This window comes from Chamaea fasciata, unplaced genomic scaffold, assembly GCF_029207755.1.
Source record: "Chamaea fasciata isolate MVZ Bird 193981 ecotype frontalis unplaced genomic scaffold, bChaFas1.0.hap1 SCAF_5, whole genome shotgun sequence".
Classification (NCBI taxonomy): Eukaryota; Metazoa; Chordata; class Aves; order Passeriformes; family Sylviidae; genus Chamaea; species Chamaea fasciata.
The window spans coordinates 47,743,912-47,768,362 of record NW_027094090.1 but is presented as its reverse complement, the minus strand read 5'-3'; the positions used below and the strand labels follow the sequence as shown (position 1 = coordinate 47,768,362).

The 24,451-nt window shown below is 45.5% G+C and overlaps 8 protein-coding genes across 8 annotated transcripts; 3 read left to right on the top strand and 5 right to left on the bottom strand.

Annotated features, from left to right (window-relative positions):
- Positions 1-1,914: 1,914 nt before the first annotated feature.
- LOC136289580 (histone H2B 1/2/3/4/6) lies at positions 1,915-2,698 on the bottom strand. The gene has a single exon (XM_066183514.1). It carries the CDS (start codon positions 2,345-2,347, stop codon positions 1,967-1,969), a length of 381 nt encoding a protein of 126 aa, XP_066039611.1. The 5' UTR covers positions 2,348-2,698; the 3' UTR covers positions 1,915-1,966.
- Positions 2,630-3,087, top strand: LOC136289579 (histone H2A-IV). Its single transcript, XM_066183513.1, has one exon. The coding sequence runs from the start codon at positions 2,692-2,694 to the stop codon at positions 3,079-3,081; it is 390 nt and encodes a 129-aa protein (XP_066039610.1). The 5' UTR covers positions 2,630-2,691; the 3' UTR covers positions 3,082-3,087.
- Positions 3,088-3,189: 102 nt separating this feature from the next.
- On the bottom strand, positions 3,190-4,729 carry LOC136289578 (histone H1.01). Its single transcript, XM_066183512.1, has one exon. It carries the CDS (start codon positions 4,702-4,704, stop codon positions 4,045-4,047), a length of 660 nt encoding a protein of 219 aa, XP_066039609.1. The 5' UTR covers positions 4,705-4,729; the 3' UTR covers positions 3,190-4,044.
- Positions 4,730-12,177: 7,448 nt separating this feature from the next.
- Positions 12,178-13,738, top strand: LOC136289577 (histone H4). Its single transcript, XM_066183511.1, has one exon. It carries the CDS (start codon positions 13,317-13,319, stop codon positions 13,626-13,628), a length of 312 nt encoding a protein of 103 aa, XP_066039608.1. The 5' UTR covers positions 12,178-13,316; the 3' UTR covers positions 13,629-13,738.
- A 632-nt stretch (positions 13,739-14,370) lies between these two features.
- LOC136289576 (histone H2A type 2-C) lies at positions 14,371-14,911 on the bottom strand. The gene has a single exon (XM_066183510.1). The coding sequence runs from the start codon at positions 14,850-14,852 to the stop codon at positions 14,463-14,465; it is 390 nt and encodes a 129-aa protein (XP_066039607.1). The 5' UTR covers positions 14,853-14,911; the 3' UTR covers positions 14,371-14,462.
- Positions 14,912-15,310: 399 nt separating this feature from the next.
- On the bottom strand, positions 15,311-16,120 carry LOC136289573 (histone H3). Its single transcript, XM_066183506.1, has one exon. It carries the CDS (start codon positions 16,089-16,091, stop codon positions 15,681-15,683), a length of 411 nt encoding a protein of 136 aa, XP_066039603.1. The 5' UTR covers positions 16,092-16,120; the 3' UTR covers positions 15,311-15,680.
- Positions 16,121-17,266: 1,146 nt separating this feature from the next.
- On the top strand, positions 17,267-17,833 carry LOC136289574 (histone H2A type 2-C). Its single transcript, XM_066183508.1, has one exon. It carries the CDS (start codon positions 17,352-17,354, stop codon positions 17,739-17,741), a length of 390 nt encoding a protein of 129 aa, XP_066039605.1. The 5' UTR covers positions 17,267-17,351; the 3' UTR covers positions 17,742-17,833.
- A 742-nt stretch (positions 17,834-18,575) lies between these two features.
- LOC136289575 (histone H4) lies at positions 18,576-19,186 on the bottom strand. The gene has a single exon (XM_066183509.1). The coding sequence runs from the start codon at positions 18,885-18,887 to the stop codon at positions 18,576-18,578; it is 312 nt and encodes a 103-aa protein (XP_066039606.1). The 5' UTR covers positions 18,888-19,186.
- Positions 19,187-24,451: the final 5,265 nt, after the last annotated feature.

Genomic DNA, 24,451 nt, shown 5'->3' with positions numbered 1-24,451 from the left:
CAGAGACTTTGTTCTCAGCACTGTTAGAAGAGTGAGAGTTATGTTACAATCAGAGCTGATATCAAATGTATGCTCACATTAAAGCCCCCTAATATTGCCATATCATTCATACTAAAATCAAAAGAAACAATCATCAATGTTTTGTTTTCCATTTAGCAAAAAGTTTCATTGGCCTGGAAACAATTTCACACCCTGAAATAACCTATTAAAAAAATCCTCTGAATTTCTGTGACAACTCCTAATGAAGTGTGCAACATGGAGCACAGAAACACAGGAAAGGCAAAAGGAACACTTATGAGCTGGTAGACCAAAAGGCATCACTGAGACCCTACTTTAAATCAGGCAGCAGGGCTTTCCCATGATAGCTGTAGTTTGAACTGGGATATTTTTACATGACTGATTATACAGAATAGCCACTGACAAATTTTTCTGGTGACCATCTTCACCGGTCAAAATATGAGCACTTCTTTGTGCCTTTCTAGTGACCCATAAAAACTTGAAAAAGCCTAGAGACCGGCATGTACAATGGTTTATTAATCTTTTAAGGTATTAGACATATACAGGCACTCAGAATAAGCAATCTATGTTTCAGTTTGCACTGAAGTACTTAGAGAGATAACAAAACACCATTTCAAGCTGATAAAGAGGAGTTTGGAGAAGGCTTCTTCCCACTGAATGTCTAAAATCCAATCTAAGAAGTCCTCATAACCCGTCAAACTGAAATTAGCATTTATTAGGTATTAGGTGACTGATTTATGAGAGACCTGGCACCTATCTTGTTACCTGTACTACCTAAAAATATGCAAGACAGTAGTATAAAGGTCACTTTTGTGATTCTGTGGTCCCTGTATGAATTAAGTATGTTCATAAATTCACAATATATACTTGAAATTTAGCATTATTCAGACCCAGTTTGAAAGTGATAATGGCTTTGATCTGCATCTATGGTAGCATGTAATTATCCGAGAATGAGAGGGAGTGACTCAGAAAGCCCGCAGCTTGAGCCTAATTAGCAGCTATGTGATAAAGTCTGGGAGCTTACAGTCAGTCCAGTGTGTCTCAGTTCCTAGTATTTAATAGTTTCATTACGATTAGTGACAGATAAATGCAGAAAAGGTCAGAAAAGTAAAAAAGTATTAATCTTCACGTGTTTAGTTACTTGCAAGAACCTAAGACAGTCACAGGGGGAAGCTAGGCAAGTTACTAAAAATCACGCGAACAGCATCATTATAAAGACAAATGGTGAAGTTAAATGAGATTTTAGAAAGTGCTTTCGAGTTATATTGATCCCTAGGTTATTTGCAAGAGCTTAAGGTAAATATCAGTTGCTGCTTCATAACTTCTTTTATAGTGTAGTGCGCTGCACTCATCTCTCAACTTTTCCAAAAAAAATAACCGATATCTCCCAGAACTCCAAAGACTGAGAACCATCAAGTGGTAGATCTTACTATAGCAATGCTACACATAGATGAGTATCCATTAAAAATAATTTCGATCCCCTCCTGATTAGAAAAATCTAGAATTTTTATCCTTCAGTTTATAATAGACATAACATGGAAACTTGCAACAGTAAGGTTTAGTTCATACATAACACAATACTGAAAATTGTGCGTAGCATAAATTAAGGAAAGCATCACCTAAGAAAACCCTACTAACAGCCTCACAGATTTAAAACTGTCTTTACAGCTATATTGCAGTTAAAGAATGTACATTAACGCAGTAAACTCGATAGCAGAATGTTATCAAAATACCCCCTGAAGTAGTATGCAAAACCCAAAAGCCCTTTAAATAACCAACAACCAAAAAAAAAAAAAAAAAAAAAAAAAAACAACCTAACAAACAAACGAAAAGAAACCAAGCCCCACACCTTAAAAGATTCCACAATAAGACTGCACAGCCCTTTTATTGAAAATGTGGGTGGCTCTTAAAAGAGCCTTTGGTTTAAGCAGCGTTTTATACCAAATATTTACTTGGAGCTGGTGTACTTGGTGACAGCCTTGGTGCCCTCGGACACGGCGTGCTTGGCCAGCTCGCCGGGCAGCAGCAGGCGCACGGCCGTCTGGATCTCCCGCGACGTGATGGTGGAGCGCTTGTTGTAGTGCGCCAGGCGCGACGCCTCGCCGGCGATGCGCTCGAAGATGTCGTTGACGAAGGAGTTCATGATGCCCATGGCCTTGGACGAGATGCCCGTGTCGGGGTGCACCTGCTTCAGCACCTTGTACACGTAGATCGAGTAGCTCTCCTTGCGGCTCTTCTTGCGCTTCTTGTCGCCCTTCTTCTGCGTCTTGGTGACCGCCTTCTTGGAGCCCTTCTTGGGCGCGGGGGCAGACTTGGCCGGCTCAGGCATTCCAACAATGGTTCGTCTCCTAAACACCAAGGGCTTAAGGATTAACCAAGGGGCCCAGTGTCGAGCACAGCTGCGTGCCACCTATTTATAGCAGCTCTATGCAAATGAATGGCTTGGGCCCGCGCACTCTCATTGATCAGTCCAAAAGTGACGTCATCGCTCCAGTATTCGCGTCTGATTGGTCAGAATTGGATTCGCCTTCTCATTGGCTGCCAATCACAAGACCTACTTCTTAGCCTATCAGCGAAGGAACGAGATAGTAAAACGAGAGCAGGGCTGGGCAGCGTTGTCTGCCAGCCGTGCTGCGCTGCGGGTTCCTGTCCGACGGGAGCGAGCCAGGGAAGATGTCCGGTCGCGGGAAGCAGGGCGGGAAGGCGCGCGCCAAGGCCAAGTCGCGCTCGTCGCGGGCCGGGCTGCAGTTCCCCGTGGGCCGCGTGCACCGCCTGCTGCGCAAGGGCAACTACGCGGAGCGCGTGGGCGCCGGCGCCCCGGTCTACCTGGCGGCCGTGCTGGAGTACCTGACGGCCGAGATCCTGGAGCTGGCGGGCAACGCGGCCCGCGACAACAAGAAGACGCGCATCATCCCCCGCCACCTGCAGCTCGCCATCCGCAACGACGAGGAGCTCAACAAGCTGCTGGGCAAGGTGACCATCGCGCAGGGCGGCGTGCTGCCCAACATCCAGGCCGTGCTGCTGCCTAAGAAGACCGACAGCCACAAGGCTAAAGCCAAGTGAGTGCCGAAGAACAAAGGGCGCAAAGTTTTACTCAAACCCAAAGGCTCTTTTCAGAGCCACCCACAGGGTCCTAAGGGAGCTGAGTTATCCACACAAGAGTTAAAGCCATTTTGTGTTTACTCAAACCATGTTTTGTTTATTATTTATGGTTGCATATAGTTGTAATTTTCTCCATTTTTTCGACAAAGTCGTACCAAAACGTCCTACATGCAAGTTCTTCCTGGTATGGGATGCGCTCCGCTTAGTTCTTAGGTCCGAGAACTTAAGGACATCATGCGTTGAAAGTTCCTGTCCCTCCCCCCTATTTCGCCTCTTTCTTCTCCGAGTGGCTGAAACAGTTGCGGAGATAAGGGGCATAATCGTCTTTGGGAAAGGGAGGGGGAAGGGCAGCGGGCCGGGATTTCCGCTGGCCAATCCTTGGGCAGGGCGGGCTTTTTCAATACCTAAAGATCCTTCTTTCTTATCGGTAACAAAAGGATTGCGTGAAATCAGCACTATTTTTGTATCGGTAAAGACCCCCCCTTTCCTCCCCCCATCAAAGACATTTACGTAGATATTTTAGGAGAAAAAATTCTATAATTAGACATGGCTCAGTAGTAGCGTGCCTGGCAATTCCATTATTTTTTAACAAAATATATCTTTAAAAATACATACATACGATTTTTTATCAAATCATTATAAAACATTGTTTCTTGGTAGTCAAAGTAATCACTCGGAGAAAAAACAAAAGTCTACGCTTCCCTAAAGCCGCTGCACTGTACCGCGTTCTTCAGTGTTTCTTTAGGTAATCCTAGGGAACAAAAAACACAAGACACAATTGACCTCTTGACTTACGAATTGCTGGACCCTTGCTGCATGTTACGGGCGACCTCGGTGCATCAGCTCCTTTAGGGAAAGTGTGGGTGGCTCTTAAAAGAGCCGTTGGATAACAAAATATGTAGAATACAACTCTTCTGCTAGAATTTACTTCTTCTTGGGCGCCGCCTTCTTTGCCTTTGCCGCTTTGGGTTTGGCTGCCTTAGGCTTGGCTGCTTTGGGCTTCACCGCCTTCGCCTTAGCCGGGCTCTTCGCTGCCTTCTTGGGGCGGCCTGCCTTTGCAGCCTTCTTGGGACTCTTGGCCGCTTTCTTGGCCGCTGCGGCCGCCGGTTTCTTCGCCTTCTTCGGACTTTTCTTCACCGCCGCCGCCTTCTTCGGCTTCTTTGCGGCGCTGGCGGGCTTCTTAGCCGCCGGCTTCTTGGGCTTCGCTGCAGGCGCCCTTTTCTTGGGGGCTTTTTCTTTTACTTCTCCTGGCTTCTTGTTGAGACGAAAAGAGCCAGAGGCGCCGGTGCCCTTGGTCTGCACCAGGGTGCCCTTGCTGACGAGGCTCTTGAGCCCCAGCTTGATGCGGCTGTTGTTCTTCTCCACATCGTAGCCGCCGGCGGCCAGCGCCTTCTTGAGCGCGGCGAGGGAGAGCCCCTTGCGCTCCTTGGAGGCGGACACGGCCTTGGTGATCAGCTCGGTGACGCTGGGCCCCGCGGGCTTGCGGGCTTTGGCGCCGCTCGCCGCCTTCTTCGGCTTCTTGGCGGCGGCCTTGGCACCGGGAGCGGGCGCATCAGGGGCGGCGGTGGGAGCGGTCTCGGACATCGCGGCGACTTCCTCTGCGGAGCGGGCGAACACAATTGGGCTGGCCGGGGTCAGATGCTCGTATTTTTAGAGCGGAGTCGCGCGGTGATTGGTGGCTTACAGAGCCCGCCCCGCTGCACGGCCGGGGAGCTTTTCGGTGTGCTCGATTTGTGTTTCTTTGGACTAACAAAAGTGTACTTTCCTCGGAATTTCTGCCACCAAAAAGCCCAATTTCCCCGGTGAGGGGAGAGAAGAGCAGGTACTTGCGTTCGGGAGAGTTTCCTGCCGCAAACGCGCGATTTGAGTTAAAGGAGAGGCGATAAATCCCGTGTGCTGCTGCTGGAGAGACCTCTGAAGGGAGAAACTTTTGTTTTTCCTTGCAAATTAAAAATTTCCTTTTGACATAAATGTTACAGCAACAACTCAGTCTTATTCTTTAGAGGGTTTTCTTGGGGTCAAAGTTGAAATCTGACGATTTGAAGCTTTTTCGACAGTTTAAATTGATTTTGAAGAGGAGGAAGTAACACAAACTCCTTTTTCAGGTCTGAATATGGATTAAGAACCGGTTCCTTTGACCATGTGTTTTACCTACTAAAACGCTAAAGTCTAGTGAAATAGGGTCTAGTACAACCTACTATTCCACTTTTTATGGAAACATAAGCAATTTGTTATTATCTGGAGATTTATGAACGTACAGTTGGTTTATTTTGTCTTCCTGGAATTTCAGTACAAGGAAGGCAAAGTTACTCTGCTGTCCTATGTGAGGTGTTTTCTTTTTGTTTGTTTCCCATACAAAATTTTCAACCAATTATCAAGTAAATCAAGCTTTTTGCTTATCGTGTTCCATTTTATTTTGAAGTATATATTCTTTTAAAACCTGACATTACGAACTGCAGTTTTGTAAAAGAAAGCAATCTGCTAAACTTCTGTTGTTTATGGAAATTATCTTTGTCTCTGGTAATTTAAGATTTGCAAGGACTAGCCTTGCAGTTTAGTAATCATGCTCTTCATTCCCAAAGAATATTATCTTGATTTATATTTTTTTTAAAAGTAGTAGAATTTTAAACCTTATTACTGTTTGGATTTTTTAATGTGTCTCACAGAATATGGTTACACAAAGGTTTAGCTAAAGCCTTTGAATTCTGAATCTTCTTCTCACTCTAAATAAAACCCACCTAATTATTACTTGTGCATTTTACAGCAATCACTGAACTAAGGAAATACTTTTATGACAGAAACTGGAGCACTTTGTGATAACCTGAGTTTTAACAAGGGGAGAGGCAGGCCATAGGTCATTCCTAAAGAACCAGGAAAGAGTCAATCAATACTGATATCTGGTGGAAGTTGGTGTAATAGGCTAAACAGAGCAGAGCTCTGGATTAATATTTCATTAATTTGTAAGTTATTATGAATAAAAGAGTATTATCTATTGCCTTTTTTATTTGTTTAAGAACCACAAAGACTACACTACAGCCAGTCCTTGGTATTACCTGATAGAACATACAATGTGAATTCAGTATTTAAGTACACATTAGCGACCAGAAATTCAGAGTGTATGAGTAGATAGTTTTAGGGAAATGTAATTCTGTTTCTGTGTCATGGTTTTATTTACAATGGTTATTTCATAAATACTAAATTGTATATAAGATGAGAGTTTTAGCTTGCTGTAAAATTGTGTTTCTGGGAACATGAAATTATGAATAAATGCAACAAAGGGAAAAATTGTGACCTCCACCCCATAATGATAAAATACCATAAAAATGGTTGCAGTGAAACTACCCCTGAGCTCTGTAGTAGTTTAAGGTAAAAATAATTGAGAGAAGAGCTAATCAATTTGTCACTTTCAAGGTCCTGTTTGGCCATACTATGTAACATAAAGTAAGGATACTGGGATTAAATGGAGTGGATGTGGGTATTGCAGATATATCTTCAGAAATTGCCAAATGGAAGTAAAATATTTTGAAGCCTTTATCCCGTATATATGAAATTATGAATGAACCTTTCCATTGATTTCACTGCATGGTGTAATAAGGTAACAATTGTGGGGATGATATGAAATTTAGCAGTTGCCAAGAGGCTTCATTGCATATAGACAGGAAAAGCAGAGACCATGAGTGACATGTCAGCAAAATGAAAAATTCCTTTTTGCTTATTCATGTTATTTTGAACATATTTACTATAGTAATCTTCACTGAAGGAAATGTAAATATTCCAGCTCTCATTTGTGGCTTCACAGAGTCTTCATTCAAATTTGTTGGTGGCAAAATTGAGGTGGCTAAAATGGTCACTATCCCAGTTTTCTTCCGGGCTTTTCTCTCAGCACTTGCCACCCTTTCCCCATTTCCAAAAAGGACTACTCCTAAGTATATATGTGTCAGCTTCTGGTCTCCAGTTACAATCTAGTAACTTAAACTGCGATAACTTCAGAAATTTCATGACAGAGAAACTATATATAGCTGCTTTTTTTTTTAATGGTTTTGCAACAAAGAGATAAATCAACTTTAATGATATAGAATTGCTGCTTGAAACACATATTCTTTATGTGAAAGAAATACATGCAGGAATAATATTTTGAAAAGTTGGGGTGTATTTGGCAATTTTAAAAAGAGCTGCTCTGCAGTCAGAACAGATGTACTCAAGCAGAGAAAAAATGTAGTGAAAGATTACCTAAAAGGCAGAAGTTTGAGTTTTACCTCCAAACTGAGCAAATCAAGAAGGGATATAATCCTGTTTTAGATATAGGATATTGTGGAAAAATATCATTGAGAATTCACTACGTAGACTGTTACATGCAGCTTGGTTTTCCCAATGAGACTAGAGGGAGGTAGAATTCATTATTCGGTAAGAGAAGGAAAGTAATATCAGGATCTCCAGAGATAATTCTGGAGAAGGCACCACTGTAAGGTGAATAACTTCATATGAATGACTTCAATCCTTCTCACCTTATGGACACCCCAGCAGGCCACACTACATTAAACCTGCAATCTGAGCCCTCTCTGCAAGTTGCTTTCCTTCAGATACCCAAATTTGTCGAACTTTTGCAGTTACCATTAAGACCTCTTGGCATAAGCAAGGAGACGCAGGAACAACCGCCGATGGATGGCACTGCACCTTAGAGCTATCAAACGTTCCCATCTGCTGTTTAGGACCTGCCAATACTTGTTCCTACGAAAATAAGCTGTAGGTTATATTTAGGTATGTCTGCATTAAGGAGATGTAGCTCAGTAGCTGTTCCCAAGCAATTTTGTTAGGAGGCATTAGCATGAGAGCCAGCCACACAATTGTGGCTGCTGGGCTGCTCTGCCTGCTGTAGCTGAGTGCTGTGGTCAGGCATTCTTAGACAGCTGAAGGAAGCACAGCTTTTACTCTTGGGCACCAGCACCCCCTTCCTTGCTTCAGATGGCAATTTCCAGAGAGATTTAGGTGAGGGCCTTTACATTATATTCTGCATTCCCACATACATGTTCCACAGGAAAGAGATATAAATGCTCCCTGCAACTGTGATTACACTCCTATTACAGTGTTACACCCATGCCTTACTTGCCCTCAGTGGCATCATCTTTCATCTGAGTTTCAAATATAATAACACTTGTGTGATCCAACCAGCCAGCACAGTTTAGCAACTTTTACCACTTAGCTAAGGAATTTTAAAGTGAGATCTACCAAACTACAAACTTCTTGCAGCTCAGCAGAACAAGCCTCTGCATCTGTAATACTAATGTGTCTGCTGCTACTGCTGTTAAAGCTCCCAAGTATCCTGAGGTCACATAAGGCCTTTTACATTCTGGGTATAAGTGAGCATCTATAGGGAGCAGAACAAATAGGGTAGGGCAACATATGACTGTCCCCATAGACTCAGCTTCCTGGAATGTTGTACACTCCTCCCTGTACCCTTGGTTAAGGGTTGGGGCACCTGTTGTGTCCTCCCTTCTTCGTTGCCATGGCATGTAATTTGGCAATTGGAAATCTGTGGTCTGAAACCTGGATATGTCCATAGTTGGGAGGCACTTTGAAGGAAATCCTTCCTGGGAGAGAAAAAAAAAAAAGCAGGGGGTTAAAACCTTTCTGAGAGCAGCTAACGATGGGAAAAAAATGGACTTTTTTCTTTGCTCTGTGTGTGTTTATTAGCTCAATGCATTTTTACTCTTTTCACACACAATGAAAAGGTCCTTAGTCAGATAGGAAAGGAAAGAATTATCTGTATCTCAGAGTAATTTGGTCTTCTAAAACTAATCCAAGCCACTTGAAAGATAGTGTTCTGGACCACCCTGGCATGATTTGAATGTCATCATCAATGGGAGATTGAAGACACCTCAGTCCTTAGAAAAACTGTCCCTGAAAGGTGAACAATATTAACAGAAGCTGCATCAGCTATGGCTGCCTGAAGAAATTGTCTCCTCCTGAATTGAGAATGCCTTGCTTTGACCTGCATTTAGTAGTGAAGTCCACCAAGGAAGGGTGACACCATGCTGTCTTTTCACTGCAGCCTCTCCATCAGCACAGAATCCTGGCTGCTCGGACTAGTAAGCAGCTCACACGGAGTGATGCTGAGAAGCTCAGTCATCCTCCCTGCAACATTGCAGCACTTCTGTGTATTTTCTGCCCTCCACATTTTTCTGCTTGTGTCACGGTGCTCTCTGTGACTTCTGGTATGCGGGAGGGAGCAATGTGATGAATCTAAATGTCACTTCCCACTCCAGCCAGAAACGTGTTTGAAACTTATGGGGGAACAAAGTGTCCTTGGATACATCCTGCATGCACAGCTGGTCTGCAATCTACCGTCTTCCTGGCTCTTGACACCCCAGACACTGAGGTCACACGCTTCCAGGTAAATTTGGGTTGGCAGGCAACTCATTTTTTGGCCTCATGTGAGGCCACTGAGAGTGGCACCCAGGCACAATGTAGGCTAAGAGCCAGAGCACTGTGTAACACACCATGTGAAGGTGCTCTCCTTAAGTGGTGCTGCCTTCCTGTTACTCATCAGAGGTGTAAAGGTGAAGCAGGTTCTGGCTCTAGAATAGGCTGTTTGTGCCATCTTTCTAGAGCAGGAGAATTGCAAGTTAGCATTTGGGAGCTTGCTGTATAGACCATTTTTCCATAGAAGGGAACAAAAAGGTTTTGAAGTGTTGTTCACTGTGTCAGTATTGTGATGTAGTTCATGTTTTTACAGTACATGCTTTGCAGGTGTGCAGTCCCTTATCTGGTGCCAGAGTAGAACTATCTCAGGTCAGTATGTTGTCCAGATATCCAGGGGCACTGGAAGGGCTGGCTGGTGCCTTGATTTCCCCCCAATATACTCATGAGGTCAGCAACTTGTCACTTCTGATGTCATACAGTTAGGAGGTTAGGAAGTCAGAAATCTGGCTTCAGAGACTCATGAGACTATATATATACAGTTTGGGCACATTCTGGAAGAATATATTTCATCTATTTTGTCTGCAAATTGTCTTAGTCCCAAAAAATACTGGTTTACATAATGAGTGTTTTTAAACTAAATCTTGTTCTTTCTAGCACAGGGTTTTTCCTGCTTCGGAAGTGAAAATGCCATCAAGATTTTGTTGATTTGATTTTGAAATAGGGAATAGAGTAACAAACTAACTTTTGTGTGTAGTTTGAGGTTAGTAGTTTGCAACACCTGATATTTAATTGCATGGTTAACAAGACTAACACAGAAGCCCAGCACTGAGCAGCTAGGAGCAGAGATCAGCAGACAAATAGTTGCGTAGAGGTGGTAAGTAAAGAGAAACCTGCTGGGGTTTGGGTTTGCTCAAACTGCAGTGAGTCATGTACAAGGAAATTTAATAGGTGAAATTACTCAAAATTGTTGAAAAAGGGGCCTGGTGATCAATAAGGTGAACATTTGAGTAATTCTAATGTTAATTGTCTAAATCTAAGGCATGGTCTTTTAATAAAAAAAATCACTATAATAAAAAAAAAAAAAAGAAAAGAAAAAAAAAAGAAAAAGAAAAGAAAGAAATAGAAACCAAACCTAAATGGAGGAAAATCTGCAATTTGTTCTTGTTTTATTTATTCTTTAGAAGAAAACAGGCCTTGGCATGCTTGAGTACATAGGAAGGCTTTCAAGGGTTATCACTTTCAGCCACATCAGTGGATGAAGACAGGAATTTTTGTTTGCATTTCACACTAATGAAAAAAGTGGGTTCTTAATATTTAGGTCTGTTTGGGTTTTGATTTTTATTTTCATTTTACCACATGTGCTTATTGTTCCTACATGGTGAATGGTCTTAGCTTTAGTTTGTGGTTTTGTTTGGATCTTTTGGGGTTAACGTTTTTTCACCTTCTTGGGTAGCAGGCTCATCTAGTCATGGTCCTTTCAAAGTTGAGGGACACACAAGCTCTATTAGGCTAGTATTGGGAACACAAAAGCTGTAAGTCTGGGAGAGGTCAGAAGAATACACAGTATAGTGGTAGAACTTGTTTCTTAAGTTAGTAATATCAGCAGGGATCCAGAGTGGGGAGAAATTGAGGGGTGTTGTGAGCAAGACAGCCTTGAGATTCTGCTGTCTTTGAATTGCATGCTGGAGACATAATTATAACACTTGAAGAAATTAGTAATTAACAGGAAACCCCTTTCTGGACCAATATCTTAACTCTGACAGAGGCTGGTAAATAAAGAGCATAAGAACAATACCTGATAATCTCATCAAAGTGGTCCTTTAGATTTTAGTTCTCTGTAGGCCAGACACTCAATGAGTCAGAGCGGATGTCTTAGGACAGGGAAGAATTAGGGAGCTCCAAATGGATTTTTTTTTCTTTGCGTATAGCAGTTGCTTTATCTAGACAAAATAGGTTTCATGTTTTTGGATTACTTTAGCATTACCAATCAAAAGGTTGAGGAATAGGTGAGTGGGAGTGGTAGATGGATAAATGAGTGATGGACATGTATACTAAATGGGCTGTATCCCTTTAGTGGAGAAGAGTCATAGTGGAGGATTCCATTATTATGTGGTTAGCTGTCCTCAGTGTGTGCCTGTGTTATTAGATGCTGCTGGAAAACACGCATGAAATGGAACAAAATGCCCAGCAACAAAGAGAGTGAATTGGATACCCATCCCTGTAGCTGCAGAGATGAAAATAATACACATGAAACAGAGGGAATGGCAAGTCATATAAAAGAAGAGATAAAAAGGAATCAAAGGTCCTCAGGACCAAGCTTAGACATTCTTATATGAAATATCTGAGCTGAAAGATGCTGTGAAACAATTATTTCACTGTAATATTTTTAGACCCTGTCATTTTTTCAGACTTACCCTCCTGGAGTCACTGTGACTAAGGCAGAAAAAAAAGCCAGAGTCAATGAGAAAAAGGGTTACCAGAGTCCACAGAGATCTTTCTCAGCCCTTCACTTTCAATGACTTTCCTCTGTCTCTGTGTGAGTAATGAATTGTGTATTTGGCCATGATGAGCACAGGCAAATTCTCCATATTGGAATTTTATTAATTTCATAGACCCAGTGGGTTCTGAACTACAAATGGAGTACTGCAGGCATAGGCAACAGAAATGAGGCATTGATTGAAAAGTCATAATGTCTGATTTTCAGAGCCATGAGGTTATACCACAATAACAAAGAGAAATGTCATAATTTGCAACATATCCTTGTGAAAGGAAAAAATTACATGAAAGAAAAATTATCCACTCAGAATTGTGTCAAGCCTTTGAAAACATGGGGGTGCACATGAACATGGCTGGCACAGCCATTTTTGTTGGGCATTTGACATAGGTTAATAATTTGAATCCAGTTAGAAGTAATTACCTAATGAAAATATAATGCTTTTTGTATATCACTAGGTTGTCTGGAATTTAATGTGAAGCAAACATTATAGACAGAAATGAAGGGTGAATGGGAAGTAAACACTGGAGACGATATGATAGAAAATAAAAGGTCTTCAGTTCATTGCTGAAAAAGTCCTGGGCAGATTCGTCACTGTTACAATGCTCTGAGAGTCAGATGTAGCCAGCATTGAGAAAAAATCAGAAGTTTCCTTCTGGTCTAAGGTGAACACTTAGGCATGATTTTCCTCATGCTTCATGGTATATAAGACAAATACTACCCTAACGTCGTGAAACTCACTGAAGAGTTCGTACGTTTATCAGATGGTTCTCACTATAGCGAATGCCAGAAAGCAACCTCAGAAGTGAAAAGGTAGGGTCACCATGGCCATAACAACCGTGCGCGGCGGCAGAAAGACCGCCGCGTCTCTGCGCAGCAGCACTATCGCCCATCAGAAAAAAAAAAAAAAAAAAAAAAAAAAAAAGAAAAAAGAAAAAAAGGGTTTCTGGGTTCTCGCCACAACAGCAGAAAAGCAGCAGGGACAAGCGGTTCGGGGGAACCGAGGGGCTGGGAGACAGCGAACGAGGCGAGGCGCGGGGCGCACAGACGGAGGCGGGGACATGCGCGGAGAAGGCGGCCGGGCCCGGGGCTGGTGCCCGCACGCCGCCAAAGGGGCGGAGGCGCGAGCTCGACCCCGCCCGCCGTACCCGCCCCTGCTCCCAACCAGGTCGGACCGAACCGCATAAAGGCCGCGGCGCGGGCAGAGCCGCCTTACTGCAGCAGGGGCAGCAACCGGCGAAGCGGGTTTCTTGTCAGTAGTTGTAGTTTTTCTAGTTGCATCATGTCCGGCCGGGGCAAGGGCGGCAAGGGGCTCGGCAAGGGCGGCGCCAAGCGCCACCGCAAGGTGCTGCGCGATAACATCCAGGGCATCACCAAGCCGGCCATCCGCCGTCTGGCTCGGCGCGGCGGCGTCAAGCGCATCTCGGGGCTCATCTACGAGGAGACGCGCGGCGTGCTCAAGGTGTTCCTGGAGAACGTGATCCGCGACGCCGTCACCTACACGGAGCACGCCAAGAGGAAGACGGTCACGGCCATGGACGTGGTCTACGCTCTTAAGCGCCAGGGTCGCACTCTCTACGGCTTTGGCGGCTAAAGCCTTACGCTCCTATCGGACCACCGCGGCGAAAACCCAAAGGCTCTTTTCAGAGCCACCCACTTTTTCGTTTAAGAGAGCTGTGTTGCTGTGTGCTAGGGTTTACTTGTTTATTGCGGTTTTTCTCTTGATTCGCTCCTCTTTACACGCTGCACCAGTTGTTCCGTACCGCTTCGGGTTGCGGCGGCGGCGGCGGCGGGCGGGGGGCTGCTGTTTCTCGGCGGTCTTTTGGAAGGGAACAAACGCAACAAAACCCACACAGTTCAGGGAGGGTAAATTGCCCTTCCCTAGGAAAATTTAAGGAAACTTCCATTATGCATGAATTCTCCACGACAAAGCGCCGCAGCAGTTTTTCTCTTGTTATTCCCCGCTCGTGTCTGAAAGAGAACAGGAGAGCCAACTGCAGGGCCTATAGCAATGCTGTGGAGGACGCTCTTCATTCTTACGGGCGGCGCTGGCGGCCGCGGTAGCGCGGGCTCGCGGCCACGGAGGGTTAAGCGCCCGCGCGATTTCCAAAAAGCCCGCGCAGGCCACGATTGGCTCCGGGACATTCCGCGCTCCCCTCCTCCCGCGTTTGTCTCTGCACAGCAGCGCTCCCACCGCTCCCGGCCCACGATGAAAACGCGCACCGGCAGAACAAGACCCAGGCTGTCTACAGCAAGGACACGCCAAACCGTACACGCATCCAAAGACAAACTCAGGCGCCTTTCCCTTCCCTCCCTTCCCCTCGGCATTGGCTGCGCAGCGTCTCAAGCTCTTTCTCGACCCTGTGGGTGGCTCTGAAAAGAGCCTTTGGGTTTTGCTTCTGGGCTCGGGACGCTTTCCCCGCCCGGTTTATTTGCTCTTTGCTTTGTGACTCTCAGTCTTCTTGGGTAGCAGCACGGCCTGGATGTTAGGCAGCACGCCGCCCTGCGCGATGGTCACCTTGCCCAGCAGCTTGTTGAGCTCCTCGTCGTTGCGGATGGCGAGCTGCAGGTGGCGGGGGATGATGCGCGTCTTCTTGTTGTCGCGGGCCGCGTTGCCCGCCAGCTCCAGGATCTCGGCCGTCAGGTACTCCAGCACGGCCGCCAGGTAGACCGGGGCGCCGGCGCCCACGCGCTCCGCGTAGTTGCCCTTGCGCAGCAGGCGGTGCACGCGGCCCACGGGGAACTGCAGCCCGGCCCGCGACGAGCGCGACTTGGCCTTGGCGCGCGCCTTCCCGCCCTGCTTCCCGCGACCGGACATCTTCCCTGGCTCGCTCGGCGAGTAAAAGCGCCGCTCACAACGACGAACACGCACACATTGAATCGCCGCTCTGAGGCTTCCGCCTTTATACTCCCTCCCCTCGCGCGGCCGCCGCCTTCTGATAGGCCGAGGCGCCTATCGGGTCGCGCGCAGCCCAATGGCGCAGCGAGTCCCACGTTGACCCAATCGCGAGGGGCACAGCGCCGAGAGGCTCCGCCCACTCTCCCCACGCGGCCAATGACGAGCCGGGCTGGGCGGGCCTCGGCTCGAGGCCCCCCCTACCCGAAACGCTTGCTCCCGCCGCGGCGCCGCCGCCCGCGCCGTGCTTGCTCTCTCTCGTGCTTTATTATTATTTTAAATTTCGCCGGGCTGCACGGTGCGGATTGGGAGGGCCCAGTCGAGAAACTAAATGGGAAGAGAGGGACACTGGGGCTGTGTCCGGGAGCGGGAAAAGGGGGACACCGGCACAAACCGAGACTGACAAGGTAGTAAGTTTCCCTTTGTTCCACGGTTGGTATTTTCCCCGCGAGAATTTCCGATTGTTATATAGTTTAGTTATTTTAAGCTTAGAAAAGGCCACACACTTCTCGGTCTCGGGAAAAAACAACTTTATTTCTTGTGTATCCCATAAAAGTACACGAAGTTCAACACCCTCCCATGCAATCTGACAATATATGGTTATTGTCCTGTTTTTAACCTTCTTACTGCCCTCAAACTTAATAAAACACTGCAGTGTTACAGCTCCTTTTATTGTGCATGTAGTGGCTCTTAAAAGAGCCTTTATGGTGGTTTAAATACTTAACACAGTGGTTTATGTTCCGTCAAGGCCTATGCACGTTCGCCGCGGATGCGCCGGGCCAGCTGGATGTCCTTGGGCATGATGGTGACACGCTTGGCGTGGATGGCACACAGGTTGGTGTCCTCGAAGAGCCCTACCAGGTAGGCCTCGCTGGCCTCCTGCAGCGCCATGACGGCCGAGCTCTGGAAGCGCAGGTCGGTCTTGAAGTCCTGCGCGATCTCGCGCACCAGGCGCTGGAAGGGCAGCTTGCGGATCAGCAGCTCCGTGGACTTCTGGTAGCGCCGGATCTCGCGCAGCGCCACCGTGCCGGGCCGGTAGCGGTGCGGCTTCTTGACGCCGCCCGTGGCCGGCGCGCTCTTGCGGGCAGCCTTGGTGGCCAGCTGCTTGCGGGGCGCCTTCCCGCCCGTCGACTTACGCGCCGTCTGCTTCGTGCGCGCCATCGCTTCTAGTATGAGCAGTCGTGAAGAGACCTACGGCACTGGTTAGATTTTCCTTGTATTCGAGGAGTATTTATAGCACTAGTGCCTTCTCTCATAGGCAGACGGGTAAGTGCTGAGTTTCATTGGTGGATTCAAATTTTAAAGTTCCCGCCCTTGGGAGATACCGCCTACCGTTTTCAGCCATTGTTCTTATTGAGCACTGTTCTTGTAAGAAGCTATGATGTATTATATCACCGTTTGCGAAACCGCTAAGACTTAGTACTGTTAACTAACAAAACTTGACTAGTAATCCACGCAAGTTTTAAATACTTTTTTACATTATGCAAACATATAATTACTTGTTTCTTATTAAGTCACTTTATCATTCTTCAAGTATGAAATTTTCACTTTTATTTTAGTGGACATATTGGTTCAGGGCTAACAAAGACAAAAATTCCCTGGAGAGCATATGTATTTTTATTTAGACACCATAAACTCTCACAGGAATATACAAAATATAGGAGGGGTAAAATGGTAGAAGAATATCTCTACCTAAAAGAAAAAATTAAAAACATATATTCAAAAACATAACTTCAGCTCAGGAATTAAAAACATTCAGAGCTTTAACTCTCTATGATAATACATCGATAGGTAAACTTTGTTAAGCAGTTGTGAAACAAGAGGACATGGCTAAGAATCAAGGCTCGTAATTGAAGGTTTAGATGCATTTTAGCTTTTAAATGAAGCGCCCCTATTCAAAAAAGAGCCCGCTAAAACCGTGGGAGGGCATTACTGCTTTGTCAGTCTCGGTTTGTGCCGGTGTCCCCCTTTTCCCGCTCCCGGACACAGCCCCAGTGTCCCTCTCTTCCCATTTAGTTTCTCGACTGGGCCCTCCCAATCCGCACCGTGCAGCCCGGCGAAATTTAAAATAATAATAAAGCACGAGAGAGAGCAAGCACGGCGCGGGCGGCGGCGCCGCGGCGGGAGCAAGCGTTTCGGGTAGGGGGGGCCTCGAGCCGAGGCCCGCCCAGCCCGGCTCGTCATTGGCCGCGTGGGGAGAGTGGGCGGAGCCTCTCGGCGCTGTGCCCCTCGCGATTGGGTCAACGTGGGACTCGCTGCGCCATTGGGCTGCGCGCGACCCGATAGGCGCCTCGGCCTATCAGAAGGCGGCGGCCGCGCGAGGGGAGGGGGTATAAAGGCGGAAGCCTCAGAGCGGCGATTCAATGTGTGCCTGTTCGTCGTTGTGAGCGGCGCTTTTACTCGCCGAGCGAGCCAGGGAAGATGTCCGGTCGCGGGAAGCAGGGCGGGAAGGCGCGCGCCAAGGCCAAGTCGCGCTCGTCGCGGGCCGGGCTGCAGTTCCCCGTGGGCCGCGTGCACCGCCTGCTGCGCAAGGGCAACTACGCGGAGCGCGTGGGCGCCGGCGCCCCGGTCTACCTGGCGGCCGTGCTGGAGTACCTGACGGCCGAGATCCTGGAGCTGGCGGGCAACGCGGCCCGCGACAACAAGAAGACGCGCATCATCCCCCGCCACCTGCAGCTCGCCATCCGCAACGACGAGGAGCTCAACAAGCTGCTGGGCAAGGTGACCATCGCGCAGGGCGGCGTGCTGCCTAACATCCAGGCCGTGCTGCTACCCAAGAAGACTGAGAGTCACAAAGCAAAGAGCAAATAAACCGGGCGGGGAAAGCGTCCCGAGCCCAGAAGCAAAACCCAAAGGCTCTTTTCAGAGCCACCCACAGGGTCGAGAAAGAGCTTGAGACGCTGCGCAGCCAATGCCGAGGGGAAGGGAGGGAAGGGAAAGGCGCCTGAGTTTGTCTTTGGATGCGTGTACGGTTTGGCGTGTCCTTGCTGTAGACAGCCTGGGTCTTGTTCTGCCGGTGCGCGTTTTCATCGTGGGCCGGGAGCGGTGGGAGCGCTGCTGTGCAGAGACAAACGCGGGAGGAGGGGAGCGCGGAATGTCCCGGAGCCAATCGTGGCCTGCGCGGGCTTTTTGGAAATCGCGCGGGCGCTTAACCCTCCGTGGCCGCGAGCCCGCGCTACCGCGGCCGCCAGCGCCGCCCGTAAGAATGAAGAGCGTCCTCCACAGCATTGCTATAGGCCCTGCAGTTGGCTCTCCTGTTCTCTTTCAGACACGAGCGGGGAATAACAAGAGAAAAACTGCTGCGGCGCTTTGTCGTGGAGAATTCATGCATAATGGAAGTTTCCTTAAATTTTCCTAGGGAAGGGCAATTTACCCTCCCTGAACTGTGTGGGTTTTGTTGCGTTTGTTCCCTTCCAAAAGACCGCCGAGAAACAGCAGCCCCCCGCCCGCCGCCGCCGCCGCCGCAACCCGAAGCGGTACGGAACAACTGGTGCAGCGTGTAAAGAGGAGCGAATCAAGAGAAAAACCGCAATAAACAAGTAAACCCTAGCACACAGCAACACAGCTCTCTTAAACGAAAAAGTGGGTGGCTCTGAAAAGAGCCTTTGGGTTTTCGCCGCGGTGGTCCGATAGGAGCGTAAGGCTTTAGCCGCCAAAGCCGTAGAGAGTGCGACCCTGGCGCTTAAGAGCGTAGACCACGTCCATGGCCGTGACCGTCTTCCTCTTGGCGTGCTCCGTGTAGGTGACGGCGTCGCGGATCACGTTCTCCAGGAACACCTTGAGCACGCCGCGCGTCTCCTCGTAGATGAGCCCCGAGATGCGCTTGACGCCGCCGCGCCGAGCCAGACGGCGGATGGCCGGCTTGGTGATGCCCTGGATGTTATCGCGCAGCACCTTGCGGTGGCGCTTGGCGCCGCCCTTGCCGAGCCCCTTGCCGCCCTTGCCCCGGCCGGACATGATGCAACTAGAAAAACTACAACTACTGACAAGAAACCCGCTTCGCCGGTTGCTGCCCCTGCTGCAGTAAGGCGGCTCTGCCCGCGCCGCGGCCTTTATGCGGTTCGGTCCGACCTGGTTGGGAGCAGGGGCGGGTACGGCGGGCGGGGTCGAGCTCGCGCCTCCGCCCCTTTGGCGGCGTGCGGGCACCAGCCCCGGGCCCGGCCGCCTTCTCCGCGCATGTCCCCGCCTCCGTCTGTGCGCCCCGCGCCTCGCCTCGTTCGCTGTCTCCCAGCCCCTCGGTTCCCCCGAACCGCTTGTCCCTGCTGCTTCCCCTCCGGGCGGCCACAGCCCCATATCTGTCTTTGAAGATTTGAGCAGGCCCCTGCAGTCGAGTCGATCTGGCTTCGGTGCGTCCAGTCTCAGCTTAATCGGAGGGTTACAGGTCCTTGCGCTTAGGTTCAGCGGCTTTGCCGACTCCGGGAACCTATTTAGCGTGTGTATGCCTGCGCTCTCCCAGTATATGTTCCCGGAAAGCGTTAGGGGCCACCGTCCTGACTTCGCCTTATTCTCTCATACCACCTGCTGTGCATCGTGGAATTTCCTCCTAACATCGTGACATCGCTTTTTTTACCAGGCGACATGACAGTCAGAAACATCTATGTGTATCTCCCTAATGTTGTAGCTCTTTCAGATTTACAACGAATGTTATCTTACTGTGTTGTTTTATCTACAGCACAACATTTATTTTTTCACCAGTCAAATTTGGATAAAAATACCCTACCATAGTAAGGACTAATTTTTTTCTAGTCATGGGCACAGATCTTATGATTTGATTTTCTTTTTATTCCCTTCGTAAGTGGCACTAAATCCTCTTAATCTCTTGTTCTGATGCTGTGTACTGTATCCTGGGAACTTATATGACAGTAGTTTATAAAGAAATATAAGCAGGTATAGCTTAAAGTAAAAATAATTTCCACAAAAGTGTATTCCCGCTTCCTTAGTCCTTCTCCTTTTACAGATACTGGTTTGTGGCCTCCATGTGCTCTGGAACTCTTTTAAGCACCATTTCATGTGCATATGTATATATATCCTAGAAAATATTCGACAACTTAATTTATAAAGCCATAGGTTAACCATAGCAAATATTGTGTTAATTAATCATGAAAATTCTGAAAGAATTTCCTACAATTTTTCTTTATTTCCCCCATTTAAGTTTTCTTAGATGTGGTTAGTTTGGGGGGGTCTTATGTTTTTCTGAGGGGTTTGGTGATGTTTGGTTTTTTGCTTTGTTTGGTTTTGGCTTGGTTTGGTTTTTTATTTCAGAAAATCTGTAAGAAAATATTTTATGTGGAAGATAAAATATTTGATTGATTTGATTTGTATGTTACAAACATTAAGTTGGCTTCTTTATATTTCACCAGTGAGGACCAGCACTGAATATGTGAAATGTGGGCATGTCAGCTGTAAACTGAATCTCAAAATGACTCCTAGCCACAGGAAACTGCAGAAATTGCTATGAAATGGCTACCCTGGGTATTCTATGCCCAAACATTTAAAGATATGTAGAGCCTTGGAAAGTAAGGTTTCAAGCTCACTGTATTATTTTTTTTTTAGTGGGGTTTTTAAAATTCATTTTCACTCACTTATGAGCTATCTGGTTGTCTTTCCCCTTTTTATCTACTTCAATGCATGCTGAAGAACCCACCTGATAATCTCATTTTATGTAAAAGGGTTAAAATCTTCACAAAACTGGAAAGCAGCAAGGAAATATTTTTTCCTGAATTTTGGTTGTTTATTCAAGATTCCATTAGCTGAAGAATGGATGAAAGTTCTCCTGGAAGCTTTGCTTCATTCATCTGCAATTTACTTCATTAGGTTAAAAATAAATCTTCCTCTTTTGGAAATGCTTAGTAAAGATATTTTAATGCAGCATTATAAAGACAAGAGGAACATCAAAAACAAAGGACAAATGAAAGTCTATTTTTAGAAAAAACAAAATTTTTAGTTTAATAGAAACTGAAAGGGAAAAGAAGTTCTGTACGTTTTATTGTTGCATTGCATGATGTATTTTATTAAAACAGCAACATTAATTTAATAAATTTTGAAACAGGCAGGCAGACTTGCAATACAGAAAGGCCTGGAGTGTGCGGCCTAAAGTAACCCCAGAGTGTGGCCTGTGGCATAGCAATAGGAATTCAGTTAACTGCTATCAATGGAGTTGGGGAACTCCGTGAACTGACTTTTTCCATATGAAGGAAAAGAAAAGAAATCCACATAGGTTAGAAATTTTGCAAACATCCATGACTTCCCTCACTAGACCGCATGAAAATTTTATCTGCTTGGGCCATACCTGGAGTTTCCAAAGGGCAATACCTATTCAATGCTTGTAGACAAGAAGCCCTCATTCACCTCATACCCCTACAGTTCTGGGAAGAGCTCTAACATGGTTCTTAGAAAACCACTGTAGGTCACAATATTCATCAATCAGCTTTGGGAATATGACCTGGGACGTGGCTCTTTCTAGTCCATAATTACTACCAGATCTGTACTGTTGACCAAGCATAAAATATCCCTTGTCTTAATTCACTTTTTTTTACCAGCTCCAGCAGCAGATTTATGTCTAATGCTGTGTCCAAAACTACTTGTGTTCCACTTAAGAGGAAAAATAACTTACAGCCCATTTGTGTTTCTGCATGCTGACCAAGCAAGAGGATTTCTGTCCTCTCAAGAGTATTCATGGGCAAAGGCTGAAAGACAGGGATATAGTTTCCATCTGTATGTGAATGCTGTGAATTTGAATTTCTGTGATTTAAAATTTGTTTCATTTCCTGAACATGAGGAATGTTCTATTGCATGAGGGAAAAAAAAAATAAAAAAAATTATGTCTTTCAAATGTGGAATTCAGACTTTGCTAACATTCTGAATTGCATACCTCACCATGAGCCTTGGTCTATACGCAGCAATTATCAGATAAATAAAATAAGATTCCTCTAAAACCAAGACTAGAGCCTCACCATTGTGAAAGCCATAACACTTGGTGAAGCTATAAAACTTGGTGCAGAAATTGGGTTCTGTTCACTTAGGGATGGGGTAATGAAAATACTAAATGAACACTTGCTATAGGATATTTTGGCATTACTAGTCATTCAGGAAAATAAATGTCAGTAAGCACAGAGGAAAATAACGGCAGCCGATCACTCTTTTAAGCAGATGGAGGGCGGATTAATTTTTGCTTTGCATTATAATGACTGTGCTAGGCATCAGCTTTGAAATTTTTCATTAAAACAATGAAAAACAAGCATTTTTTTCCTACCTACCCTATTCATCTTTGGAACTGGAGCAAGGGTAGATGTCCGGTTTCTGTAAGCAGTCTGTATGAAGTTGAATTAATTAACAACACATCTGGGATTTTGGTGCAGAACATGAACCCACTTGAGAATGGTCCTTTTTTGTTTTTTTCCCCTCTATTAGCCTTCTAAAAAATTCTTTGTAGAATCTCTGTATAAGCTTGTGCTAATTCATAAACATGGGTTTTCGCTGGAAGGAAAGCAACAATATTTTACCAAAATATTTTCGTGTATCTATTTACACTTGCTGATTTTAATAATGTGGGAAGGTGAATGGAGTGATGTTACCCAAACACAACTTCTACCTAAAGAAATGATGTAGTATCAAAGCCTTGGTAAGCCTTCCTGCTGTACGTATGCAAATGCAGAAACTTGCTGTGTTGAGCACATTTTCCCTTTTAGGGTTTTTTTCCTATAGTGGCTGAAAAAATAAATTTTTGTATACAGTGGCTGAGAAACTAAAACTTGCTTACTGGATTACAATACAAATACTTGGATGATTCTAGGCTATCATGCTTGAATATCCAAAAGTAAAACACAGCTGAAGAGAAAAGTCAGGCAAATTATCTCTGATTTACATCAACACTCAGGTCTGCCCTTCCTGTCTTGAGGCTTATGCCCGCCTTTGTTTTTGTCTCCACTGAATAGGAGTTCATAATGGTGCATTTCCTATGAGCATCCACTGCCCCACACTACCAACCTGTCATTTCTTGATCTCTGGTAGTGGGTAGAGATTATATCCAAGGCTCAGTGATATCTTAGATGAAAGAAAGGTGAGCAGGAGAGAGTAGAATCACATCTTGAAACACTTTTCAGCCACTAATAAACCAATACACAATTATCACAATTAAAATAAAGAAAAACACTAATGTTCTGTTTATATTTCCAGGAATCTCAGAATTCCTTTCTGCCATAAAGAAGTGTTTAGAAATAAAAGGATTACAAAGTTTTTCAAGGATTGTTAAAGATTAAAGTATTTCATGTACAAGCCCAGAAATATGACAGAAAGCTGCCACTAAATGTGAATATCTTGACACAAACAAACCACTAATAAACAAATATCAAGGGAATAGAGAATTACAAATTTTAGCACTAGAGCCTCTGGATGTTTTGAACTTTGTTCTTGGCTATGGGGTTATTACTAGTAGTTTAGAAAAAATTATTTTTCAGCATTCTGATAGTGTTCAGTAGTGTGTCAGAAGGCCTTAATCTTCCCCCACTACAGGAAATAAGTTTCAGATTAAATGGGCATTGAATGCATTTTCCCATTTCTGTATTTAATCAAGAAATAATACAACATTCTGCATGGTCACACTGCAGCTTTGTTATCTTTGTCATTACAGCCAGATCATCCAAAACGTGCGTTTACCTTTGTTTTATAGGTTTACTAAGGGAGACCTCAGTAAGCTGTACTTTTTTCAACATTTACCTTCAAGCAGAGAAAAACAGGTAATTCAAATTACTAGAATAAATCCAGTATGTCCTCTGATTGTGGCAGTTTAGATTTTTCAATTAAACATGGATTGTAAGAAAATAACATGATATTTCTCAAATTACTCAGGTCACTGTGTTTCTTTATTTTCACACTCTCAAACAGCAGGGACTCTACCTTTTACCGACATTTCATTCACCCTTTCACACCTACTTTTAGCTCCAAATATAGCTACTGACAGGTTCTTAGGAGCTGATGATGGCCTGAATATGGAGGATACAGAACACAAAATCATTGCAGGCCGACAGTTAACTGTTTGGTATTTGTATGAAAACAACATTGCATTGAAAGCGAAGAAAAAGTAAAAAAAAACCAGAAACTATTCATTGTTTGTAATATCGAGCTGCCACTTCCCGGGGTAGGAATCCTTTTGAAAAGGTGCATGTTCCTCTCTCCTGAAAGTAGCAAAACGCTGAATCACCAGATGGTGTTATCAAAAATAAAAACTTTCACAGTCAACATCCATTCATTAAAACCGAGAAATCAGTTTTGCGTTAAGTGCCCAGCTACTGAATATACCCTCAAAAGACGACTTTTCAGGTTTAACTCCCCGAACAATTCAAAATTCATTCCACTTGACATTTTGCTTCCCAATCAATTTAAATAATTACGAGGCAAAGGCCAATAATTCTTGTACTTATTCACACTAAAAGCCGATATGTTGTAATTGCAGTCATCCTGATTTCCGAATTTAACAAACAAAAGCTACTTAGGTTATATTGAAAGTGCAAAGACAGGAACAT